The following is a 25,144-nucleotide window of genomic DNA, read 5'->3' as shown; positions in this document are numbered from 1 at the left end:
GGCTAGTGGTGAGGCGGGAGACTGAGAGCTGGGCTTCGATGGCCCGGAACTCCGAAAGAAGACGGGGTGACATTCAGTGTTTGCCAAAATGACCCTATCTGCAACCTCAATGGCCGAGGAAATACTATGCCCATAGAATAGCCACTAATTTTCAAAACGTTCTGGCATCAAGGATCCAGACTATGAGTGGTTGTGGAGCCTCATGTACTAGCGAAGCTACCCAAATCCACGATTTAACAACGGACTGCGTATGATTTAGTTTAGATTGGATATCCGAGTGTACGGTGAGGGTCATTGATTTGTGATGCTAAACTGAAGTCATCACCGTTCACCTTTGAGCAGTCCGTTGGGGTTTCTGGACTCACAATTTTCTCCATCGTGATGGCGCTATGCGTTATTACGACATGAGATGCGCACCAGCAAGTCTTCAAATTCAACAGTTTGTCCACTCGGAAAGTTCAAATTTTGGCACATAACCTCGAGGACTTTGTTGAGCAGTTAGACTCTCTTGCTTCATCTACCATTCTTATATCTGTTCATTTCATCTGGATCCTGCCCCAGGAGCTTTAACTGCAACTCAAAAGTATCTCCGCTACAAAGCAAGTAATACAACCACCAATCATAACACGGATTCTATCCAATTACACTTGAGGATGTTGTCTTCGTCTTCCACATCGGAATCACTTTCCGTTTCCTCCATTCTTACAACCCCGGAGCCTAATTTCGGCGATGACTTTGCCGGTCACCAGGAGTCGTTGACTTCAACCGCTACCTTTACCCTAGTCATAGGTGGTCTTGGATACATTGGATCGCACACCTCCTTGGAGCTCCTCAAGGTTGGTTACAATGTTATCATTGTCGATGACCTAAGCAACAGCTTCCACAGCGTCTTCACTCGCGTAAGGAAGCTTGCTGAGAAGTACTGCCATGAGAGTCACCGCAGCATGCCTATCCTGCACTTCCACAATCTTGACTACAGGAGCAAGTCGCTGAGATTTTTGCTCGAGTCATACTCAGACCTTGCCACAGTTCCTTCAAGCTCTCCCCACGGCTCCCCCGTTCTGACGCACAGGTCCAAGATTACAGGCGTTATTCATTTCGCTGCGTACAAGTCTGTCAGCGAGTCCATCTTGAAGCCTGCCCAGTACTATCGCAACAATGTGTGTGGCCTTGTTGAACTGGTTGAACTTCTTGGCAAGCACAACATCCGCAACTTCGTCTTCTCCTCGTCTGCCACTGTGTATGGCACCAAGGCAGACGAGGGGCATCCGCTCCGCGAGGAAGATTTGATTCACCATCCTGAGGTGTTCATGGACGAGAACGGCAAAGAACAGGTTAGGATGCCTGTGGTCCAAGGGCTCCTTAGTCCCTATGCTAGATCCAAGTACTTCTGTGAGGCCATTTTAGCAGATATGGCTCTATCGGATCCCGATTGGCGCATTGTTGCCTTAAGATATTTTAACCCCATCGGATGTGACCGATCCGGTCTCCTTGGAGAGGAGGCTAGGGGTGTGCCCAGCAACCTGTTTCCCATGATCAGCCGAGTACTTACGGGTGAGCGAAAGGAGCTGGAAATATTCGGCACCGACTGGGATACAAGGGATGGCACTGCGATGCGCGACTTTATCCATGTCTCGGATCTGGCTCGGGGCCATATTGCGGCCCTCAGCGCCGACATCAACACGCCGTTCCGCAGCTTCAACCTAGGCACAGGTAATGGCACCACTGTCCTGGAAGCAGTCGCCAGCCTAGAACAAGCATCGCGCCAGCAAATCCCAGTGCGACTGGCTCCACGCCGAAATGGTGACGTCGGCTCGTGTGTCGCAGCTAACGCGCGGTCGGTTAAGGAGCTCGGCTGGTCTGCCACCGAGAGCATCTCGCAATGTGCCGCTGACCTTTGGAACTTTATTTTAAAACAGCAAGTGGATCGAGCACCCCAAGTTGGCGATATGTATTGAATATGAGGCGCTAATACAGCCACGTCATCCATTTGCTATGGGCTAGACTAATCAAACTTCAAGAGTTTAAACTTCAAGTGTGGGTTGGGGTAGGAAAAGAAGGGAGCTAATGGAATAATATCGTTTCTGTGTCTTCTTTTAGTTGTTTCTTTATTGTGGATTTCCTCTTTGATCTATTTAAAGTATAAAATAAAATTATCTTGTATTAACCTATGATCTTGGGTTTCATAGCATTCACAATGACATCAACTCAGACCAGGGTTAGATCTAGCGTTATACACTACTGGCCGACTGGGTCCGTGTCCTTGATGCCATATAGCCCAAGCGCCCAGTCTACTGCCCGTGCGTTAGGAAAATTATATAGCGTCCGTCATCCCAAGACGACTCGGTGTTTGACCTGCAAGGGCCACTTCTCACCATAGCGGAGCCATGACCACAACCAAAATCACAACACCACGTTATGGCCATGTCCCAGGTCAGCCATTTGTTCTCGTACCTCTCTATATTTATCCCCTGGGAAACGCTTGGCAGCCGCTTTTTGACATTGCGTACTCAATGCCCCACGTTGAATTCGTCGCAATCATAAACCCCTGCAATGGGCCTGGCACGGACGCGCTCCCGGACGCAAATTACGCAGCAGTTCTGCAGAGGCTCAGGTCCGTTCATAACATACGACCAATCGGCTATATTCACTGCAGTTATGGCCATCGGAGCCTTGATGCCATATTTCGAGACATTGATGTCTATCATGACTGGAATCACGACTTACGGCTAGAAGGTATTTTCGTCGACGAGACACCATCGGATCCGAAATTGCTTCCATACATGTCCGCTATTGCCAGATACACGAGGAAGAAATGGGAACAGACGTCTGATCGCTTCAATTTGATTGTTTACAATCCGGGCGTTGTCGTTGACCCAGCCTACTTTGAAGACCCCAATTTGGTGGTGATCTTTGAGCAGTCTGAGTCTCATTGGAGGAGTCCAGAAATTCAGAAGTCTATCGCTCAGGTGCCCCTAGAGTTGAGGTCCAAAGCTGTTGCAATCGTCCACTCCTTAACGGAAAGTCTCTGTGATGCGGCCCGGCTCACTACTGAGATACGTTTACTGGGTTTTGGAGGTCTCTATTTAACGGAGCAAGGTGGTGGTGGCTTCAGTAAGTGGCCAGTCATGTGGGTCACGGTGGCTGCGGAGATAGGCGGGAAAAGTAGGTCCTGTTAAGCCTATTACCTGTTAGCAGGACAACTAGGTATAGCAATTATAGCAGTAGCCACTATATGAGTCAGACTTTAGCACGACTGGGAAGAGAGTGTTATTGTAATTAATTTAGGTGGCCTAGCTATAAGAATAAAAAGAGAAATAAAGAAACAGAAGAGAAATGAACACAGAAGGAAAGGACAAGGCGTAAATATATTTCTAATCTGCCTCGCCTAGCAGTAAGCGCAAATCCTTTTAAAGAAGGCGCTTGATTTGGTTAAGTTGATGTACCTGTTAAAGTGCCTTCCTATCACGAGATTGACCGCCGTAGTCAGCCTTATAATATGTTATGTTATGTTATGTATATTTTTCGTCCGGGGGGCCGTAGGCCCCAAAAAGTCTCCTAATGGAGCACAGGACGTGCTGAGCTAAACTATCTACAATCGCTGCCGTGCTGATTCTCGATCGGACCATCTGCAAGGCCTCTTGGATCGGAGCCGTATACATGCTCGAGCGTTTTCTGTACTCATTACCCCCAAGAGGCTCCTCTCTACTCGTAGCTCGCCCTACAGTAGTTGTCGGTGAAGCACGTCCCATTGGACATCAATACAGTTGATCCTCGCAGAGCTTCCCTCCAGCAGCGTCTCCCATCTAGTTCATCCAGCATATCATCGGCACAAAGGCGCATTTACTTTCAAGAGGTCATCCCGTCAGCGGGATCTATTCCTCTCCAGCCTAGAATTCTCTTGCACGGATAAATCAAGTAGCTTTCCATACCCTGAGGCAGGAAGTCCATGATCCCCTAAGATCGCCAGTAGCTGCAACCTAGGACCGTACATCCTTGGGGAAACCCCTCGCAGGGAAAAACCCAAGGCGGCTAGAACGCTGCTCTGTGGACAAGGCAGTCGCCTCGTTCCACGGTCTCCAGGTAAGCTCTGTACCGTTTCGACCCAACGGTTTGGTCTAGAGGTCTCAGCCAGTGAGACAGATTGTCAAAGCCTGGTGGTGTTCCAGGCAGCAGCCGAGGCCGCAAAGAAGAAGAAGGTCTCTGGGCAGTACGCGACTGCAGAGATCGGTCAAGCAACTTCCGAGCTGCAAAAAGGGCAACGAACCATGTGGGATCCGTGCGTCAAGGTCGAGGGCACCAGAGGGCCCAGAAAGTCGAGCAGCCGAAGGCTGTTTGTGTTGTTCGGGCAGCTAAAGCTGCTGTAGTCGGTCGAGGCAGCGTTAAACTGCAGGCGAAGGTGAGAGTGAGAGTGAGGGTGCGATGACCCTCAATGTCAAGCAGCAAGATGCTGCGAATGTCGTCTGGGCAGCCGAAGCTGCAGAAGTCGGTGTTACGGGAAGTCGAGGGGCACAGAGGCCGGAATGTCGCAGGCTCGCGAAGCCGAAATGTCGAGGTGAGAAGAAGTCGTAGATAAGACAAATGAAATGGTGCCCGGAGGCGATGTCAAGAGCTCGCGAAGCTCAGTGCCGTTGAAAACACTTGTCACGAAGAAAGGTCAACTCTCTGAATCCCTTTCTTCCAGCAGCTGTTAGGGTCCCGCTAGTCCCGCAGCTGCTTTTGTTGCCATTTTGGCCTGTAAAAATTTTCTGCCCTAGCAGAACGCTAACAGCGGGTGCCAAGGAAAAATTTTTACAGGAGAGAGTAGTCTCAGCCTTATAATAATGGTGTTACTTTTTGCTATAGGGTAACTTATCTCTTGGATATGAATATTTTCGATAACGTGGATTAGGATTATCGCTTAATATTTATAGCTTCTTTTGTTTATACTAGGATAAGGTGCTTATAAGGTAATTCAATATCTTATTATATTATATTTCGTAAATATAGGTTTACCGAACCGTATTCTTCTTGATGTAACAACACTTGTATTTACTGAGTATTGACAGAAATACTGGTTTAGGAGACAGTATACTTTAAAATACTCTTAGGTTATGAATGTAAATAATAATATTTCCATATATCAACAGATTATGTTTATATTGCTCTTGTTATTATTCCCCCGCGTTACTAACGACCTGTGAATAGCAGTTTGTCTATGAAAAAAGTACATAAGGAAATCACACGAGACCTTATCAATTAGACTTTTTCAGATCGGTTGTGTATGACCTCTCGTCACAATATCGCACCCAACCGTCCAGATTCATTTTTTTAATAGCCGTACTGAAGTCCTTGGTGCCTGTGGCGTTGCTCGAATTGCCACATATCGCATTAACCGTTGAGTCTAGAACCCTATCGGGAGCTCCTGCAGGATACTCTATGTTGAACACGGGTTTCCCGTCTTTTATAAAGGCCGCAAATGTCTCGCACTCTGAATACTCGATGCACTGTTCGTTGACTGAAAAGCGCACGACGTCAAGAACCTCAGGGATAATATCGCCATTGTTTTTCAGACCCGTAGACATATTATAGGCGGCAGCTGTCTCGGATAGGAATTTGACAAAATCAACAGCATCGTCTTGAGTAAGGCCAAGACCATTATCGTTTTGCTTAGCATGCATTAGTTAGCAACGCATCACATACCTAGATCGTCTACCAACTGCACAATTGGTGAGATGGGGGCCAACTTACGAAACCATCGACGTTATCGGGATCAATAGCATCACAGCCCTTCTTTGCAGCATACTCGATGCGTTTCTTCATGATGTCGCGTACCTTTCTGTTGCGAACATCGACCCAACGTTCACCAGACCAACCCTCAAGCTCTTTACCCAAGTGAGCTTCTTCAAACTGGTCCTTATCGTCTCTCCAGTTCTCATATGTCCCTGCACTGAAGTAACATATGACCTTCTTGCCAGTCTTGTGCAAAGCTTTGAAAGTGTCGGCATCATTGTCGAAGAGATCTACATCGTAGATTGCTACATTGGGCTCGACTTTGCCGCCATCATCAATCGCAATGGGATCGAGAAGCACAATCTGCCAAGATTCCCCGACTTTGGGTTGCCAGATGTCTGTTTTGTTGTGTCTTTTGTTCGTGGCACGATCATGCTTTTCTGACCCATGATCCTTGCGGGAATAGACGACGCCTAAAACTGCCCCAAGAGGAATTGTAATGATGAGGAGAAGCCCGACGAGAGGGAGAATTTTCCACATGGGCCAAGAGGTCTTGGCAGCGAGGCGTTTGCCAAAAGGAAGCTGTGCAGCGGCCATGGTTCAGGAGGAAAGAAAAACGCCTGCTTAGTACAGGACGGGGAATGAGAAACAACTTCGGAAGCAGAAAAGCGGCAGTAAAGGATTGGAACCCTTTTGTACTACTTCCTATCGCATTGCAAACAGTTGTCAAACATTGAACCGGAGAACCCCGAGATACTATTAATAATGCATGTTTACGATGTAATTAGAGGGTAAAATCTTACATAGAGAGAGAAAAGGCCACCGGAAATAATAGCCCGACACGTTACATCTGTTAAGCAACCCCACCAACTAACTATCAAATATCGTTACTTAGGATGCAAAACGGGTCATTAGATTAATGATAGTCTGAGAGGGTTGAGAAAGTAAAGACGCTAAGGACAAAAGTGACCTAGAATTATGTAGTGATGTAATTGTGCTTTCTTTCTAGGGTAATAAAATAAGGTTTAGAGATGAAAGGTATTCGTCCTTGCTGCTGTCTCGCCTAATCGAACGCCACTTACAAGCTGCTACTCTGGAAAAGATCCGTGTTGAGGGTACACCAAAGTGCTAGCCATCGCTATGTCCCCCTCCTAACGCAGGGGCCGCTTTAAGATGACACCACCAGGATGACTTTAAGTGTTGAGTTTCGGCGCGGGCTGCGCGCACGGTTTGTGCTCACGCAATGCACTGCCACGCATGGATAGGAGATGTTGGTGTCTGCTGTGGACGCCTCACCTGCGTGCCAAGACTGAGAACAAGCATGCGCATCATTGGTGTGTAGGCGGCTATTAGCGCGGGAATTATCTGATTAGACCGGTGGGAACCGGATCATCACGGCGTTTGGATCGTCTTCCAATTGAAAGAGAGCCTCGTCACTGTTCACTCATAGTTGCCTTGTCAAGACCGCCACCACCAGTGAGCTATGGCTTTAATGTCGAAACCGTAGCCATTTTGGCAAGAAGCCTCCTCCTGACGGTTATTAGACTTGTCCGTTTTTGACCTACAACAGTTTGACTATTGAGTCCTGATAATTTGAGCTGTTGTGAACATTTTTAGTCCTCTGTTCTATACTCTAGGCTTGTGTCTTTATTAAGGATACCATGTGCTGAGATTCAGCCTCCTTCACTCACCACTCGTTTCTCATTCTTTCTTTCATCATCACTTTTTCATGTGGCTTAATAGCTCCACTTTCCTTCAAGACTCGTCCTGTGTTGTCACCCTTTGAGTTTTTGTCGTTACTTCGTCACTCATTCTCATTTTTCGATATCAAAGTCGTAATGCGTTCCATTATAGGGTTTGTCGTCGCTGCCCTCAGTTTGCTGGGAGCTAGCGACGCTCAGACGTCTTCTGATACTCCTGTCACTGTTGCTTCCGCTGCTACCTTGGACTCTACAGTCCTCATCATTGCCCCTGATGAGTATTCGGCCTCGACTGCTAGTTTAGGTCTCCAGGGTTATGGTATCCCCTTCGAGAATCTCTTGGTTCCTCAAGCCGGTATCGATCTGCCATCCATGAACTCGTCTGCCTCGCACGGCAACTATGGTGGCATTATCGTCATTGGCTCTGTCTCGTACAATTACGATGGTAACTGGCACAGCGCTCTTACTAATGCCCAGTGGACCACCCTCTATGAGTATCAGGCTAATTTCCATGTCCGCATGGTCCGTATCAATGAGTATCCCGGTCCTCGCTTCGGTAAAGTAGCAGCTAAGAAGTTAAACCAATCTCGGTGGTGACTAATAAAGGTGATAGGTGCCAGTGCCATCGCTGGCGGATGCTGTGACAACGGCGTGGAACAACTAGTTAGCATCACCGACACCAGCGATTTCGTTACTGCCAATGTCAAGAAGTACGTTGTTAATACCGATGATTGGTTCGAGGGGACCACTTTGGCTAACAGTATTTAGAAACGCAGGATTGTCTACCAAAGGTCTTTACCACGTCCCCGCAACCATTACCGACACGAGCACTACTCGTCAAGTCGCTGAGTTTGGCACTGCGCAAGGGTTTTCTAGCAAGAGCGTTGCTGCTGTAATCAACAACTTCAACGGCCGTGAGCAGTTTGTCTGGTTCCTCAGCTGGGCTCCTGACTGGTCACAGACCTCGGCATTCCTTCAGCATACTCATATCCACTGGATGACTCGAGGTCTTTTCCTTGGCAAGCGAAAGATACACTTGGGGTGCCAAATTGACGACATCCAACTCCACGCTGAACTTTACTATCCAGCTGGTCAGCTGTTCAAGATCCGGGCTGATGATCTTGACGCCCACGTCAACTGGCAGAATAACCTCAAGACCCGATTGCCTGCTGGTTCCGACTTCAGATTGGAGCTTGCCCATAATGGTAATGGAGATATCATAGCTGCCACAGGCGGCAATGGGAACGAGCAGAATGTGTGCGTTCCTGACTACGCGGTAGACCCTGAAATCCCCCCCAACACTCCCCTTGAATGGGTCAAGCCTCCTGGAACTGGCACGGATCTCTGGCCTGCAGAGTTTGTTGAGTATGGTTGGTCATTGTCTTGTGCCAAGCGCGATGCCTTTGCCAAATGGTTCTTGAACAAAGACAACCTTAATCAGTTTGCACACCTCTCTCACACCTTCACCCATCTGTCGCTGAACAATGCCACATACCATGATGCCTCTCGAGAGATCCACTTCAACCAGGCCTGGATGGCCCAGATGGGAATTGACAAAGCGACTCGATTCTCCGCGCATGGTCTCATCCCCCCCGCTATCACCGGCTTGCACAACGCCGATGTTATTAAGGCTTGGTTAGATAATGGCATCTCCTATGTCGTTGGTGATAACACCCGCGTTCCCTTGCGCAACCCAAGCAACAAGTTCTGGCCTTTGATCAGCACTGTCGCGGCAAACGGCTATGATGGCCTTGTCATTCTGCCTCGATTTGCAACAACTATCTACTACAACTGCGACACGGCTGAGTGTACCACAATGGAGTGGGTCAATACATCTGGGGGCAGCGGCGGTTTTAGTGACCTCCTGGCCCAGGCTAAGAATGACAACACGCGTTATCTATTATCTCTGATGCCCGACCCTTATATGTTCCATCAGGCCAATTTGCGCCAGACCGATATGCCAACTATCACTGTGGGAGATCAGACCGGCAAAATGTCCCTCGTTATGTCATGGGTTGAGACTATTACTCAAGAGATGACCCGGTTGACGAACTGGCCCATTACTTCACTCAAGCATGACGACATCGCACAATATTTCCTTAACAGAAAGGGGGTTGATGATTGTCATCCAAAGCTCTCATACACCTTCTCTGACAATGGCCTGTCTATCAAGTCGATAACCATTACTGCGGATGGCAATCAGTGCAGCACTCCTATTCCCGTTACCATCCCCTCGGGTTCTGTCACTTCATCCGGCGGCTCTGCTACTGCGGACCAGGTCGGCACTGAGCCTCCGATCCAATGGGTGAAGCTCAGTGGCTCACCTGTTACACTTACACTTAGCCAAACTGTTTCTCTTTGAGGTGTATTCCAAATAGAGATGTATTAGATCAGTCTGTTGACTATCAGAAGATCTTACATAGCTTGGGATTGTGTATATTACCATGCAGTACCCACCTGCCGTACAGCAAAAAAAAGTCTCCCCATACAAAATGCTTATTGTCACTTACACGGTGCTTACCCAAAACTGGACTTATTGACCTAAAACAATGTCTGTTAGATTGAGAATTGCATCAGGTTTGGTATTATTAAACTGACTTTTTAATCGCTTGTGCGGTATAATCGTATGGCACTAGTTAATCTAAAATGTCTTAAAATACCTCCCTTATTCCCTAGCCTCCCTGAAGCTTTATTAAATCTTTTCCTACACCAGCCTGCTTTTTATCGCTTCGAAAATGAGTGTCCTATACAGAGAGCAGCGTTATAGATGCTATTCTAGACGTCATAGATAATGGTCTCCCGCAGAGCCAGGCCGCCTAGAAAAATGGCATGCCTCTACCGTAGCTGCAGCGAGGGTAGCTGCATTGAGTGGTGAGGACGGTGTCTGAGCCAACCGCCTGGGGGCAGGTGAAACACCAATGGTGCCGTTCATAGCTGCAGGGCTGTTCTGCAAGAGGGCTGCATGGGCTCCTCGGTTTAGATTGGCGGGAGTATGGATCCTAGATTAAAGGGGTCTGGGGGCAGTTGGCAGGATTGTTATAGATGACGCTATTGCCGCGGCTTGTGACTATGCAAAGCGTAAATTAAGACATTTATTGTGTACATATTAAGGATTTAGGTATAGATAGGGCTACTTTCTTAATACTTGTATGCTAAGAAAGTGTGATGACAAAAGGAAGTATAATGCGGCGGGATTTAGTTCTACCGTCGTATAGTAGGGTACCTGATGCGCAAACTGGCTGCTGGACTTGGTAATATATGTTAATATAGGTATTATCTAAGTTATAGTGGATTAGAAGAGGTACTAAGCTTTATATTTAATCCAAGCTGTTCTCCTATCTAAGCCCAGGTTCTAGATAGAAGGCTAGGGTGCTCCGCAATGCAAAATAGCTAGATAAAGAACTTGTTAGTTAGTTCTAGGCGATCTGGGAATAATTCAAGGTGACTTGCAACGGCCAAGCTCTTAATGATCCTAGCGTGTGGTTGTATATGATTCGGTGTGTATTGTTGAAAGGAAGTTAATATCGGGTCTCTTGATTCTAATTACTAGGTTTAAGCAGCATGTAGTAGAGCTAGGGCCACGGGAGGTTAAGAGGGAAGAGCTCTACATTTTATACGTATAAGTATAAGCTTTGTAAGGGAGCGTTGCGCTGCCATATGTATAGAAGGGTATATTAGATGGGAGGTTTATGGATGCAAAGCAAGGCTAGGGGCTAATATTGAGATTAAGCTAATGCAGTGCCAGCTCTCGCTCTCTTATTAGTAATATGCGAGTTATGGGTTTAGTAGGTTAGGTGGCGCGCGAGCTTGTGAGTGAAACCAATACTGGCGTTAAGTTAACCGACTAGATATTAACATAATACCTCCGGCTTGTGCTACTGTACGCAGTCGTGGTGGTATTTCGACGAAATACAACAAATCTGGCCCGTGCACGCTGCCGGGTCGTCCGTGCACGCGTCATGTCTGTGTAGGCGGTCAATAGGCGGACGGGTCCCGTCCCAGTTTCCATCTTTGGTATAATTTTTTCCGCTATCGGATTATAGGCCTTCTTGTTCCACTGCCTCAAGTAGTTTAACGAGTCCCATTTACCAGCTATTCCAACGAACCACTGGCTTGAGGTGAAATAGCCACGACATATCTGCGTTCCGAATTTACTCCAAATTCTACTAGAGCTAGAGCTGTACCACAATACAGCTTTCTTCCTCTTCCATGGCCGAGTACAAGGCTTCTTGTTCATCGATATCCTGCTAGGCTATTTCCCAAAGCTCACCGATGCCTCTTCTGCTTGTGAACAGTCGCCCGTTCTCGGTCTCTCGAGCTACTTGTGCTTCGATGCGATCAGGCTCTGCTTTGTCCCAGTCTGAATAAGCCACCATCTCTTCTTTGGTCCATTCTCTTAGGCTCGTTGAGGTTGCGCAGCACCTCCCCATCTGCTTATAATCAAGACACCAGCTGTAGATTGCTTTTGGATATGCTAAAGGCAGGCCCATTGCTTTTCTATACTGGCGGTTACCTAGTGAGGTTCCCGGTGGCTGGGCCTTATACCAATCATCTCTTGACGTGATGTATCTCTGGTGGATTGCTCGTGGATCATCGTACCTCAGCCGCGTTGAATCTGGAACTGGATCTTGCAAGTGTAAGGGTGACGATACTGACGGTCCGATAGCGGAGCAAACTATACCACATATGGAAACTGGGACGGGACCCGTCCAATTTTAGAAGGACGGGTACCCGTCCGCCTATTGACCGCCGTCTGTGTATTTCGTTAAATTACCATAAACACTGGTCCGTGCACGCGTGATATCTCTAGCCCATCCAGTTAGACTCTCCATTCGTATACAGCACCATCACTCTCGTAAACATCACAAGAGTACCAAGGCAGCAAGATCTCAAGGCACTCCTTACATACTAGAAGTCAGTCCCATAATGGCTAATCATACACTTCTCGATAATCTACAGCTCTTCTATGATACTGGCGCCCGGCTCCTAATCTGCACCAGAGACAGCTGTCAATTCGCCCTATCCAATGGCCCATCCCGCGTAACAACACATCTCCGCGACAAGCATAACGTTTCCACCGACGCAAGAAAAGGGCTCAATCAGCTTCTTAAATCCCTATCCCCCGGGCCGCTAGACCCTGAGAGTGCATCAACCTTAGGCGATGGAACGGCCGAACACGATAAGCTACGAGTCTATGAAGGCTTCGCTTGTATTAACTGCCAGTTTCGTACCATAAACATCCAGTCAATACGGCGCCACCAGTCCAACCCACCGGATGACTGTGGATCTAAAGCCAGCCTCACTCGCTCCAGTCGCCGTCGCGACCTTGACCAGCAGTTTGAGTGTGTCTACCTGCAGACATGGACCACTGGGTCAGCACGGAGATACTGGATCATCAACAGAGGTGGAAGTATGATCCGGCAGGTAGATAGCCCTGCAGTGCAGGCTCATCTGCGCAGCGTGTTGACAAGGGAGTTCAATCGAGGAAAACTCCCCAATGAGATGACGGCGGCGCCTCCAGTCGCACCGACCGACACGACGGCATTTGCATTACAGACGCCTTGGCTGGAACGGACCGGCTGGGATCGAACGTATAACAACAAAGACCGCCGTGAAGTGCTCACAGCCCTAACGCGTACCTTCACATCCCCAGGCGGACGGGAACATCGTATCGGACACGGCCGACAGTACGGTCTTGACGAAGACCTCGTGAGCCCAGGTGACGATGAGGATAGGATTGCCTCCTTATTCGTCTGGTACATGTGATGATATGTCGGTGCGAGGAGACAGTGAGGAAGACAAGCCGACACATGCTCTGCTGGCTCAGAAGCACAAAAGCGTCGTCAACGTATAGCAAGCCTTTCACCCTCGTGCAGCCGTCATCGTCGACCAAGTACCGGCTCTTGTTGAAGCGATGTCTGGCGATGGTCCTACGCATCTATCGGCTTCCCCCTGACAAGCGCCTTCAGGTAACGGGCCTGGCGCTAACTAGGAAGCAGTTACAGTTCCTAGATGCCATCTGGACCCATGAGGCCTTTAGAGACTTGGCCACCCTAGAGGAGCTCGCAGGGAAGTATAAACGCTCGGCTGGTCATACTCAAGAAGCTGCAGGACTTGGGGAGCGTAGTCAGACTACGAAGAAGGATATTGGCGATAAGTATGAAAAGGAAGTGGAAGAGGAAGACGAAGACGAAGAGGAGGAGAGCGAAGAAGACGAAATGGAAGATGAGGAAAATGAAGAAGAAGAAGATGATGACGACCCCAATAACAACAATGATAAGAATCACAATAGAGAGGGTCAAAGGGGTGATAACCACCAAGAGGAGGACAGGGGTTTCACTGCATGGTTAAATAACCTGGGTGAGATAACTGACGAGGAGGAGTATGGTATGGAGGTTGAGGGGGGTGCCGCCCCAGGGTCTCCCGAAGAGCTGATCGAGCTACTATTTGGTCTAACTCTGGCACTTGCCACCCAGCCAGTTGTCAATGGGCAACCACAAAGGACCGTGCTGATCTATTTCAGTGGCATCCTAGGCTTCTCGTCATCGCCAGACGGTAGTGCCTTCCTACCAGCCAGGTCCTACACCTCTAACCTTTCTGGACTGGTCTATATCCTCCGCCTCATATTTCTCGAATACGCTCTGCCTCTACAGGCTTATCCTACTCTTGCCCTTAAACGACGACCGCGGGTAGGTCAGCTCGAAAGGCTACAGTCGATTCGGACAAAGTATATGGTAATGGAATCCCAATCCCCTATGGAAGAGCTACTGAGTCTTCGAAACTATGGGCAAGTTATGTCTCGGACAGACACGCCGCCTCATCTCCTCCGTTGGAGCGATGATGGGCAGGTGGTGTCACTCGGAGATAAAATCTCAATCTCAATGAGCCAGTTCCGGCGATTGCCTGATCATTTCATCACGGAGGCAGTCAGGTTATGTGACGAGATGATGTTCTCCTGGGACCCAGCAATCGACTTATCCACCATCAGCGACGATATGGCTAATAATAAAGAGGGCTTCTCGTTTGTCATGCATCCCAAGAATAAGCTAGATACGGCCTACCTCCAACTCTTTGATCGAGCAAGCAAAGCGCATCGCAATGGGCTCCTTCGTGGCAATGGCTGGGATTGGCATGCTGTCTTTCAGTATTTTAAGAAGGATGGGGCACTTCTCAGCGCTATCCTAGGCGGCATGTTCTGTGCAGGCGGGCAGTTGCCGCGGTGTACTGAAGCGCTGACTTTATTATGCTGCAATAGCGAGCTTCATCCGAGAAGCATATATGTATATGACCAATCGATCGTTTATATCACACGTCATCACAAAGCAAAGAGAGCCACAAACCGCGAGTTTGTAGTCGCCCGCTTTCTTCCTGCTCAGCTTGGCCATGTACTCTACAAGTACCTCGTCTATATCCGGCCGTTCATTAACATGCTATACCGAGAGAGAGGGTCACGAGAATCAGGACAGGCGGCCGAGTCTCCTCTCTTATTTCGCGAGGATGCCACACTTGCAAGTAAATCCTGGCAGACCGGTCGCCTCACGGCAATAATCAAGGGATCCACGTCCCTGGTTTGGGGTCAACCTATTAACTCACGGCAGTTTCGTCAGATCTGTATCGGAATCACGGAAAGGCATGTACGTGAGGTATACGAGTCATTTAATAGATTCGACGACCGCAGTGTACATGCCCGCCGGAATGTTGCTTTTGCTTGGCAGAGCGGACACCGTCCGCTGCAACGAGCCAGTACCTATGGTCTAGATGGTGCATTTCCGACAAAGCTACAGCCGCAGCTGCTCGAACTCTATCGATGGGCTTCATCAAGATGGCACGAGTTCCTCTATCTGCCTAGTTTTCTGAAACATACCCCACGCGTAGAGGGTCCGTTCAAACGGAACGTCCAGTCTAGCCCGCTCAGTAGTCCACAAGTCAGAGAAGGAAACGAAGGCCGACGGGCGAGCACACCGATAGTGGTACCATCATCGCCGTCGTCCTCAGACCAAGCCTCCACCCCCGATGCTCCAGAAAGCATATCGCGCAGATCCCTCGCGCAACCGATTATATCGTCAAGCTCTACTCGACAACAACGGTCAATGTCTATTCGTCGTGATCGACCAGATGATCCAAGCTGGGAGGTTGAAGAGTTTAAAAGAGAGCAGCAAGAGATGATCGCATGTTTCAGTATGCAGGAAGAGGGTACAGAGATAGTCGATCACGAATCTCGTCAGCAAGAGCAGCCCGGCCCTGACAAACAGAGGAATCATCACATACATGGGCAAACCGTTTAAACGGTCGAATATTTCCTCAAACGTTTGAACGGTTCAAAAATATTGCAAACGGTTAAACGAACGAATAAACGATTTAAACGAACAAATGAACGATTTATGACGGTGAGAAATATCCACCGCGCCTGCTCTAATACCAGTCGAAATAATGGCCACTATCATCGTCAACGTCCTGAGAGTCACCCTCCGGCCGTGGGATTCCGATTAAACCCATCCCGTTCTCATGCAGAGGCTGTATGAGTCCTTGACGCAACCAATTGCCCGTACATTCAATCATCTCGATAGTTTTGCATGTGATTCGTAATCTATCCCATGAACATGTTCTTCTTGCCCCAGAAAACGTCCTCTCCGGCTCCGATGACTCTGCTGGGATAGAAAGAATGCAAATAGCCATGCGGCTAAGTTTCGGATACTGCTTTCTCTGCTGTGGTTGACACCACCACTCCAGAGGCGTACAATCCGGAGGGATATCTGTTGCATCAACGTTGATGAAGCTAGTGAAATCATCCCTAACACTCGCGTTAATACTCCTAACCTCCAGCTTCTTTGATAGTATCGCGAGTTGATTTGGCTTCTTTGCCAGCGGTGGTGGCATCGACGTCGGGGTGGAGGGATGGTCGCTGGGTTGCTCGTAATTAAATTCCTTTTGCCAGAATGCTGTGGCCGAGGCAATAGTATCTTCATGCCATTCCTTTGGCCAGTTCTGCTTGATATACGCGATGCGTTTACGGGGATCAAGGAGGAGAGCGGCGGCGTATACGGGAACCTCGTCAGTTAGGCGGTAGTATTTAGAGAGGATAAACCATCCCATATCGATGGCTCGAACCATCCGTTCGTCGGAGTGTTCATCCGACTGATATAGCTTCTGATACAATGTTAGTAATCGACTTGATGTGGATAGATTGAATGGTACCTGTTGTTCTTCGTAATGGAGTAACAACATATCCATCAGCATCAACGATTGTGAGATAGACGAGTCATCTCCCTCTGCATACAATGTTGCTGAAGCAAATGGCTGAAGAAACGTATGTACTTTGCCTAGCAACTCCCAATCTCCAACTAATAGCCGATTGTCTCCGATGACCTCTTCGTGATCAGACATGAAGGACTGGATTCTGTCCTTCTTCCTAATCACACGATCAATGACCTGATACCAGGACGACCAGCGGGTACGGTTATCCATCCCTAAGCGCAGTCCCACTGCCTTATCCCACGCATTCTGGTGGAGGCTTGATGAACTTAGCCACACAGCTAAGCCATGAAGCTTGCGTAATGCAGGGACATTCTCAACGCCGCTAAAGTCGTCAGCCGATATCACGGACGTATTGCTAGCCGTGCTGCCCTTGCGCTTGTGCTTTCTGGCCGGCTCTCCGTTCTTTCTCTTTGCTGTATTTCGTTCGGCGGCAGCCTTCTTTCGATGAGAGGTTAGGACCTCGGAAAACTGGGAGAGAAGCTCCTCTCCAGTGACACCGGATGCTGACTCGAGTGCTGCGACTAGAGCCTCTTTAGAAGATGCGAGAAGGAAGGCTTGAAGGGATAGATTAATGATATGCGCGATACAGCGTATACGACGTCCTTTTGCGTTGAATTTAATCCACTCAATGTCAGCCTATAGCCTAAACTGCGTAGTTAACTAACCTTATGTCTACTCATTAGCTTGCGTTGTATAGACTCAAGACATGTGTCGTTTGAAGTCGCGTTGTCACCCGTGTGCCAACCAAGTTTTGACTGTATCCCGTACTTCTCTAAAGTATCGATAACAGCCTGCGCTTGAGCTTCTCCAGAATGACTCTCTGCACATTCTGGTAGAGATAGTAGTGCCTTACGAAGCTTGTAGTCTTTATCTACCCATTGTGCACACACAGCAAGTAGAGAATGTCTATGCGGTGATGTCCAGAGGTCTGTTGAGATATGAATCGGACTTGACGCGGTGGTGAGACTGTCCTTGATCTCGCTGATGTAAAAATCATAGTTTGCTGCAATATATCGGACCATCGTACGCCGTGAGGTAATGAGGGAGTCTTTGATGTATGGGTTACAAGCGAGAGCGAGTTGTTTAAACTCGTCCCATTCAATAGCCGAAAAGGGCACTCTCCGACGCGTGAGTATGCTGATCAATGCTTCCTGATATGCTTGCGGGTTGAAGGCATTTCGAAGTGCGTCCTCGCTTGCTACAGGGCGAAAATGTGCGGAGATTGAGCGCTGGGTGCCCGATACAGACCTGGTGGATCTGGATGCGACGGGGTGGTTGTTTCTGACGTGATTGGCAGCATTTGCCTTATGGTCGTATCGTTTATCTCCACACGCAGTGCAAGTATAGATGGTTTTACCTCCAGTCTTGCGTCCGCGTGTATTTGAACGGTCCTTCGTGATGTCCATAATTGAGAGGAAGTTTGACGGCAATCCATTGACATCTGGGGGGTTTTCTGTAGCACCAATAATAGACGATGTGTCAGATGACATATTGATAGGTAAAAGGCGAGATTTTGAACTCGGTATCATGGATTGAGACCCAATATCAATGGGTTTTGTGTCGGCCTAGCACCGATACACGAATGCAGACATTGAACAAAAGATCAGTGTAGATTGAGGACCATCTCTTCTATCTAAAGAGCGACGAGAGTCGGTCTCTTATACCTGTGTTCAGTCTGCCGATCTCATAGGCAGCAGGCTGTTACCTGACGCTAGGTATGGTGTAGCGTTCACGCTGACCGTGAAGCTATTCACAATGGTCGTGATCCTTGCCCTTGACCTAAGCGAAGGTCTCCGGAGCTCGACATTTTGAAAGATTTTTCGAGTGCTAGGGCTGAAAAATCGTTTAACCGTTCAAACGGTTTTAGGATGCCCTTAAACGGTTAAACGATTTAACATGCTTAAACGTTTTAAACCGAACGAACGAATGAACGAACGAACGAAAGTGCCCATGTATGAATCATCATCTGTCCTCCAAGAGGCGGTCGGACTATCAACGGCAGGGTCTGGGGGTCGTATCCCCACCTCCAAAGCGAAAGCGAACTCTCCCTCCCAGCTTCACGGGCCAGAACATCCCAGACCAGCCTCCCGATAATGATATTCGGAAACACTGGCCATTATTTGGGCACCCTGGTAGCAGTACCACTACCAGCGCGATCAATAAGCGACAGGCTATACTTAATCATCTTGACGATCAGGCAACGTTTAAGAAGGGAGACGAGGATTACCAAGTACATATGAAGCTACGGTGCAAGGTAGGCATCGAGCTTGAAAAATGGGCTACCGTTGGCTGTCAGCTTTGTTACGTTCTCGATAACACCGGCTTAGATCACACTCTCAAAAACTGCACCGCTGCAGGTTCCGAGGTAGCACAGAGAATCCTGAGCTGGCTAGAAACGTTGCATCTTGAACGGTACGCAGGGAACGTGAATCATTGCAGCCTCTGTACCGAGACCGACCAGATATGCGAAGATATAGCTATAATGATACGCAGGTATCATGCCAACACCAAGGAAGAGAAGAATCATTGGACAGAGAAGTACATGTCGGCAACGGGTCCAGATGGACTCTGTGATAACAAGCCAGCCGTACGAAGGACCATTGCCGCCCTTTGTACGGTTGACGATCAGATTCTCGGCAAAGCGTTGACCAACTTCGTATCCAAGTCATATAATATAGATCTTACTCTGGAAAGTCAAGCGACCAAGTGGTTCGAAGAAAAGGTTCCCCTCGAAGAGACATGGGTACCGAAGCTCCTTGTAGCCTTTGACCTACTGTACCAATTACCACTGGTAATGACATCCATTACAAGTTTTTGTGGCCCGTGCACCACTCTTTTCCAAGGCGGCTAATAGGCGGACGGGTACCCGTCCTTCTAAAATTGGACGGGTCCCGTCCCTGTTCCCATATTTGGTATAGTTTTCTCCGCTATCGGACTACCTTACGCCTTTATGTTCCACTGCCTCAGGTAGTTTAACGAGTCCTATTTACCAGCTATTTCAATGAACCACTGGCTTGAGGTGAAATAGCCACGACATGTCTGAGTTCCAGATTTACTCCAAATCCTACTAGAGCTAGAGCTGTACCACAATACAGCTTTCTTCATCTTCCACGGCCGAGTACAAGGCTTGTTCATCGATATCCTGCTGGGCTATTTCCCAGAGCTCCCCCATGCCTCTTCTGCTTGTAAATAGCCGTCCGTTCTCAGTCTCCGCAGCTACTTGTGCTTCGATGCGATCAGCCTCTGCTTTGTCCCAGTCTAAATAAGCCATCATCTCTTCTTTAGCCCACTCTCTTAGACCCGTCGAGGCGGTGCAGCACCTCCCCATCTGCTTATAATCAAGACACCAGCCGTAGCTTGCTTTTGGATATCCTAAAAGGCAGGCCCATTGCTCTTCTATACTGGCGGTTACCTAGTGAGGTTCCCGGTGGCTGGGTCTTATACCAATCATCTCTTGACGGGACGTATCTCTGGTGGATTACTCGTGGATCATCGTACCTCAGATACGTAGTTGAATCTGGAACTGGATCTTGCAAGGGTAAGGGGTGATGATACCGACGATCCGATAGCGGAGCAAACTATACCACATATGGAAACAGGGACGGGACCCGTCCAATTTTAGAAGGACGGGTACCCGTCCGCCTATTGACCGCCCTTTTCCAACCCCTTGTGCCTGGGTTCGAATACAAGAAATCCTGGTCCGTGCACTCTCCTCACTCCACCAATCATTGTGATACAAAAGCTGAGTTCCCTGTTGTTGAATGTTGGAGGGTTCACCCTCAACTTCAGGATTAAGGTTCAGGATTAAAGTTTGAAGTCCTAAACTTAGATCGTAGGACTTTCATCTAGGACTTTCTAGGACTCAAGTCCTAGAAGGAACCAGTCGAAGATATAAGGTCTCAATGGTCCTTCGATTGCGACAGAATCAAGAAATATACACGATTCACCTTAATATCTGACAAGTCTGCCCACCACGACCGTCACAATGATTTCTTCGTGTATTGCATATTGCCGCTTGCAAGGACATTCTTTTATTGCGCTCCGCAGATATTATGTGCCCATATGTTATTACGAATTGGTCCTGAAGTCATAATCCTATTTAAATAATTTATACGGTATTTTGCTAGTAAATGCCTCATCAGATAGACTTCTTATGAGATTACATAAGGCAAGTGAAGCAAGAGACTTGACGGAGGGCTGTGCCGACGCAAGGGATCCCATAAATGAGGTGTATGGCATGACCTTAGTTGGCTAGCATAACCTGAGGACCCTGTGAGGCAGACAGGCATCGCGCGCAAAGCTGAGCTGGGAGATTACATTGACCCCGGAACGATTAGCCACCAGGATCGGTCGGCGATTGTGATGATAGTGTGCCTTATATCGGCGCTTGATGAAAGACAGGCTATCTTAGACTGTTAATTTGTTTCCCAGAGGCCATTAGCATGCTTAAATCTAAGCATCTAGAGATAAAGAGCGAATGAAAAATGTTTGTTCCAGGTAGTCAGCATCCTTTTAGAAGTGTCTCTCCGTCTTATCTTGTTTTATCCACAAGCCTCGTACTCGGTATCGAACAGAGCTATAAAAAGATAAAGTCCCTTCTCTCTGTAGCATCCAATTACAACCCCTGATAACCTCTCTTCTTTTCTGCAACCATCTTACAATTACATCAATAATGGGCTTTCCTGCACAACTCTACCTGGCCTGGTGTCGGAGATTTCAGCGTTGCGCCGCTACCTGCACGGAAGCCGTCATCGAAAGGGCCGGATCCAAGACAACCGACCTTAGATGCCGCTGTTCAGACCTTGGCAGCGTCGCTGCTAAGATGACTCCCTGCATTGCTCTTACGGGCGACTGCGACTTCGGCGACGTTCCCAGTAAGTTTCTTCTTGGCAGACCCTACTAGAATGCAGAACTAACCTCTTCGCCTCGTGTAGACAATACCGATCTAACTGCAAGTTTGCCACGGACTCGATTAGAGTTCGTAAAACCTGCAACCGACAAAAGGAGTGGGGCTTCGAAGCCAGGGTATAAAACTCATGGACCATTTCAGATCAAGGGTAAGCCAATGCGGGTTCAAATAAAAGCCCAGAAAGTCACTATAGTTTCACGCATACTCAGCTATAAGAAAAAGAGCCAAAGAAAGAGCTACAGTGCTTCGTAGAGATAGAAACCGAAGAGCTGTCTTTGGATCTTGATTGCGTGTCCTTGAGACAAGACAACACCATACCACTTTTATTCATAACCCTGACCGGTTACAGAAGCAAATATGCCAAATGATGAATATAAAGCAGGTTCAGCGGCGCAAAACCAACATAAGGAATCATAAACATACAATCAAACTGCCTTAGGGAAACACCATCGCTGCCATACAGCCGCATGGCAGCGATATCCGGTAGTTATATATTAACTATGCAAGTCTGGGTGTGTAGCAGTCGAAGTAGAAAACCGCAGGCGAGGCCAATATGATATTTTAACAGCAGGTATATGGATGGCTCACTGGGAGCGCTGCCTGGATCTGGTGCACATCGATTCCGACTTGGGCAGCTGTTGTGGCTTCTTGCCGCGGCGTCGGCCTGGACTTGGAGGAGGGGCGGTGAGAACTAGCTACGTCTAGAAGAAAATTTGGTTGTAGGCATTGATGCGAACGCCCTGGCCTTTCTGCCAACTCCCGATTCTGGTTCATACCTCAGAAAATCTAGTCCACACAAGGACGGATGGCACGCTGACTTCACTACGCTAAACGTGGATAACGGACTCATGAAAGACAAGCCTAGAGAAAATACTGGAGTACGACTGGTTAACTGTCTTGGGAGTTAAAGCAGTCTGGTTGAGACCGTTGGTGCCACTGATATTTCATTTTGTACATACGATGACGGTCAAGGGGGTTCATTGCCGTAGACCTAGCTGCACTAATTATAAACCGACTACAAAAGAACTAGTGGGAAGCTCTATTTCCATGTAGGAGCGAGTTGATCCAAATTCCGCCGAGTAATGTGGGAATCATTTTCGCCATTTAGCCACCCCCCGCCTTTCCTCCACCGCAAAGTGGCACCACCTCGGTTTCTTAGTCAAGAAAGACTAGTCTATATTTACCAGACCTCGGAGGAATCCATACCAGGACAAGCTTTGTCAAAGTCAACGGGCTCCTTCAGTAGCGTCGTTCGATCTGGATGTCTTTCACACTTTATCAGAAGACCGTCGCAAAAGCGGCCTGTCTCCTTGAACAGCTCAAAGAATTGGCGCCACTTTGCCTTGCCTTTCTTACTCGCCACGGAACCCCTTATATTCCTAATGAAGATCATGCAGTTCTGGGGTCTAGTGATGAGGAAGTTCCGACGCTTCACGACCGCTATGAGCCCGGATGTCGCCTTCGTTGTTGTTTCGAGTTAGAGATGCGACAATAGTATCACTTTCCTCTCCCTGAAAATTGTTCATCATTACTTTGGTGTCCCGAATTGCTATATAACTATCATTTAATGTATAGATGCACGAAGGTTACTTCGTGTTTACGTATTTCAAGCTGTTACTACCTAGTTCATAGCTAATCAACCTTCTTGAACAGGACCTTTCCTTCAACCTCATCAGTAACTCGGTTAACCCAGTCCACCTGCAGTCCAACCGGCTTTCCATCATTTCCGATCTTGAACTCTGCTGCTACGAACTCGGTGAAGTACCCTGGATTCTCCAATAATGGCAAGTAGACAACCCAATAGTCACCAGAGACGTGGTGCAGGTTCATCTGGTACTTCCACGTCATCTCCTGGCGGTCTGCAACAAGGATCTTCTCATCTGATCTGTTAGGGTGAGGCTTCTCGCGTAATGCGATGCGTCCGTATCCTGGATCGTAGTATATGCCCTGCAATTTGGTGGTATTCACGGTGGCGGGCAGCGGCGGATTCGGTCGCTCGGGGTAGAGAATATCAACAGTCTCATCTACGGTACTGCTTAGACCGTTCCAAAACTTTTGGTAGCTGTATTAGTCAGTCAATGTTTCATAGCATGACGGAAGACGTGACGAACTTAGCATCAAAATCAAAGCGCTCCTTCTCTGGGATCCCAAGCCGGTCTTGAATCAACTTCCATGCCAGGATTTCCTCAGCGGCATTCGACGTAGTGGCCGTGTTCGCGAACGCAACGACGCCATACTTGGTCTCGGGCAACCAGTAGACCTGGGCACCATAGGCGTGCAATCCTCCGCTGTGCTTGTATATAACATGCCCCTTAAAGTGGGTACGCTCCCAGCCCAGTCCGTATGTCGTGATATCGTAGGGACCATTCGGTTGTATGGATTTAAGGATTCTCGGAGACTTTATGTCCTTGTGCACCTCCTTGGAGAATGGTGGTGCTTCGTGAAGCAGGCATTTCACCCATTTAGCGTAGTCAAGGACATTAGAGAAGATAGCCCCGGCGCCGCTAAGTTCCGTAACGTTCATGAAGGGAACCTCTCCATATTTTCCTTCCTTCTTGTCCCAGTAGTACCCCGAAGCGAGTTGATATGGTGCATTGATTGCATCCTGCAAGTCGAAAAAAGTGGAGTTCATATCCAGCGGATCCCAGATCAGCTCCTTCATTACGTCTCCAAGCCATTTGCCCGTAACAGTCTCAATGACATGTGAGAGCGTGGTATACATCAAATTCGTATAAGAGAACTTGAGCCGGGGTTCGGTAGATAAGGGTAGATTCCTCAAGTTGCGAACAATATCCTTAGGCTTAATCTCCTTCCCTTCCACTACCCGTGCATAGGATTTATCGTGAGCCGCCATCCCTACGCGATGGCTTACAGCGTCGTCTAGCGTGATATGCTCTGTCGCCCACGCATCCCGAAGGACGAAATCGTCATGGATAATAGATGAGATTGTCGTTGACCAACCGTTGGCGAGAGCCGTGTGCTCTCCGAAGTTAATCAGGCGGGCTAGGGTAGTGGCAGTGTGTGCCTTTGTAGTTGAAGCGGCGTACCAAAGCGTTTCCGGTGTGGCTGGCTCACCAGGCAATATCGCAAAGCCGTATCCCTATATCTGTATCAGTATCATCAACACTCACGCATTCAAGCCGATGTTGCAGAGCGCAGAGGAATCAAGGTCATACCTCAGCGAAGACCTGGTCGCCATCAATCACAGCAATCGACAAACCCGGGACTTTCCACTTATCCAATATCTCTGTCACAAAACTGGCGAAATCCTCGGTGAGCGGAGTCTTGCCCACTGAACTGCGATCGTTCGCCTGGGCAGTTGCGTCCATCAAGGTGAAACCTATAGCGAGGCTGGTGATGAGATTCCGAAACCGCAGCATGATGTCTTATTTATACACCACTAATGCCACTTATATTTTGATCAGACAAGTCGGTTATCAGGCGGCAACTGTGATGGCGAACTGTACTTGAATCCGCGTTAGTATAATGGCATGCGCCGTATATTTATAGGAAGAATAGAAATGGATCTGATTAAGCTTCCAAGGGGCGCCGTTTATGCGTAATAACC

General features: G+C 48.3%; 10 protein-coding genes across 10 annotated transcripts; 7 read left to right on the top strand and 3 right to left on the bottom strand.

Moving 5' to 3' along the window:
• The first annotated feature begins 528 nt into the window (after positions 1-528).
• BKA55DRAFT_572202 (uncharacterized protein) lies at positions 529-2,075 on the top strand. Its single transcript, XM_046193131.1, is given in 2 exon segments — positions 529-588; positions 601-2,075. 1 exon segment carries the CDS (start codon positions 654-656, stop codon positions 1,956-1,958), a length of 1,305 nt encoding a protein of 434 aa, XP_046048126.1. The 5' UTR covers positions 529-588; positions 601-653; the 3' UTR covers positions 1,959-2,075.
• A 287-nt stretch (positions 2,076-2,362) lies between these two features.
• On the top strand, positions 2,363-3,490 carry BKA55DRAFT_572201 (Spherulation-specific family 4). Its single transcript, XM_046193130.1, has one exon. The coding sequence runs from the start codon at positions 2,388-2,390 to the stop codon at positions 3,177-3,179; it is 792 nt and encodes a 263-aa protein (XP_046048125.1). The 5' UTR covers positions 2,363-2,387; the 3' UTR covers positions 3,180-3,490.
• Positions 3,491-3,506: 16 nt separating this feature from the next.
• Positions 3,507-3,776, bottom strand: BKA55DRAFT_572200 (uncharacterized protein). The gene has a single exon (XM_046193129.1). The coding sequence runs from the start codon at positions 3,750-3,752 to the stop codon at positions 3,513-3,515; it is 240 nt and encodes a 79-aa protein (XP_046048124.1). The 5' UTR covers positions 3,753-3,776; the 3' UTR covers positions 3,507-3,512.
• A 241-nt stretch (positions 3,777-4,017) lies between these two features.
• On the top strand, positions 4,018-4,374 carry BKA55DRAFT_572195 (uncharacterized protein; the record flags this gene model as incomplete). Its single annotated transcript, XM_046193128.1, has 2 exons — positions 4,018-4,083; positions 4,123-4,374. Coding segments are annotated over 2 exons (300 nt in total), but the record flags the coding sequence as incomplete, so codon positions are not given.
• Positions 4,375-5,234: 860 nt separating this feature from the next.
• Positions 5,235-6,309, bottom strand: BKA55DRAFT_513960 (glycoside hydrolase superfamily; the record flags this gene model as incomplete). Its single annotated transcript, XM_046187944.1, has 2 exons — positions 5,235-5,648; positions 5,731-6,309. 2 exons carry the CDS (start codon positions 6,307-6,309, stop codon positions 5,235-5,237), a joined length of 993 nt encoding a protein of 330 aa, XP_046048122.1.
• A 1,063-nt stretch (positions 6,310-7,372) lies between these two features.
• On the top strand, positions 7,373-10,060 carry BKA55DRAFT_664709 (uncharacterized protein). Its single transcript, XM_046197716.1, has 3 exons — positions 7,373-7,968; positions 8,026-8,123; positions 8,182-10,060. The coding sequence occupies exons 1-3, from the start codon at positions 7,551-7,553 to the stop codon at positions 9,772-9,774; spliced, it is 2,109 nt and encodes a 702-aa protein (XP_046048121.1). The 5' UTR covers positions 7,373-7,550; the 3' UTR covers positions 9,775-10,060.
• A 2,278-nt stretch (positions 10,061-12,338) lies between these two features.
• Positions 12,339-13,641, top strand: BKA55DRAFT_572191 (uncharacterized protein; the record flags this gene model as incomplete). The annotated part of the gene is made up of 3 exons (XM_046193127.1): positions 12,339-13,163; positions 13,196-13,485; positions 13,584-13,641. The coding sequence occupies 3 exons, from the start codon at positions 12,339-12,341 to the stop codon at positions 13,639-13,641; spliced, it is 1,173 nt and encodes a 390-aa protein (XP_046048120.1).
• A 4,980-nt stretch (positions 13,642-18,621) lies between these two features.
• Positions 18,622-19,518, top strand: BKA55DRAFT_691631 (uncharacterized protein; the record flags this gene model as incomplete). Its single annotated transcript, XM_046199661.1, has 1 exon — positions 18,622-19,518. One exon carries the CDS (start codon positions 18,622-18,624, stop codon positions 19,516-19,518), a length of 897 nt encoding a protein of 298 aa, XP_046048119.1.
• Positions 19,519-21,175: 1,657 nt separating this feature from the next.
• Positions 21,176-21,698, top strand: BKA55DRAFT_664708 (uncharacterized protein; the record flags this gene model as incomplete). Its single annotated transcript, XM_046197715.1, has 2 exons — positions 21,176-21,541; positions 21,571-21,698. Exons 1-2 carry the CDS (start codon positions 21,340-21,342, stop codon positions 21,696-21,698), a joined length of 330 nt encoding a protein of 109 aa, XP_046048118.1. The 5' UTR covers positions 21,176-21,339.
• Positions 21,699-23,208: 1,510 nt separating this feature from the next.
• BKA55DRAFT_515497 (beta-lactamase/transpeptidase-like protein) lies at positions 23,209-24,905 on the bottom strand (the record flags this gene model as incomplete). Its single annotated transcript, XM_046188018.1, has 3 exons — positions 23,209-23,628; positions 23,684-24,676; positions 24,753-24,905. 3 exons carry the CDS (start codon positions 24,903-24,905, stop codon positions 23,209-23,211), a joined length of 1,566 nt encoding a protein of 521 aa, XP_046048117.1.
• Positions 24,906-25,144: the final 239 nt, after the last annotated feature.

The sequence above is a fragment of the Fusarium redolens genome (genome assembly GCF_020744475.1).
Source record: "Fusarium redolens strain MPI-CAGE-AT-0023 chromosome Unknown BKA55scaffold_10, whole genome shotgun sequence".
NCBI classification, from domain to species: domain Eukaryota; kingdom Fungi; phylum Ascomycota; class Sordariomycetes; order Hypocreales; family Nectriaceae; genus Fusarium; species Fusarium redolens.
The sequence above is the reverse complement of the archived record's forward strand: the minus strand, read 5'-3'. Positions and strand labels throughout refer to the sequence as shown.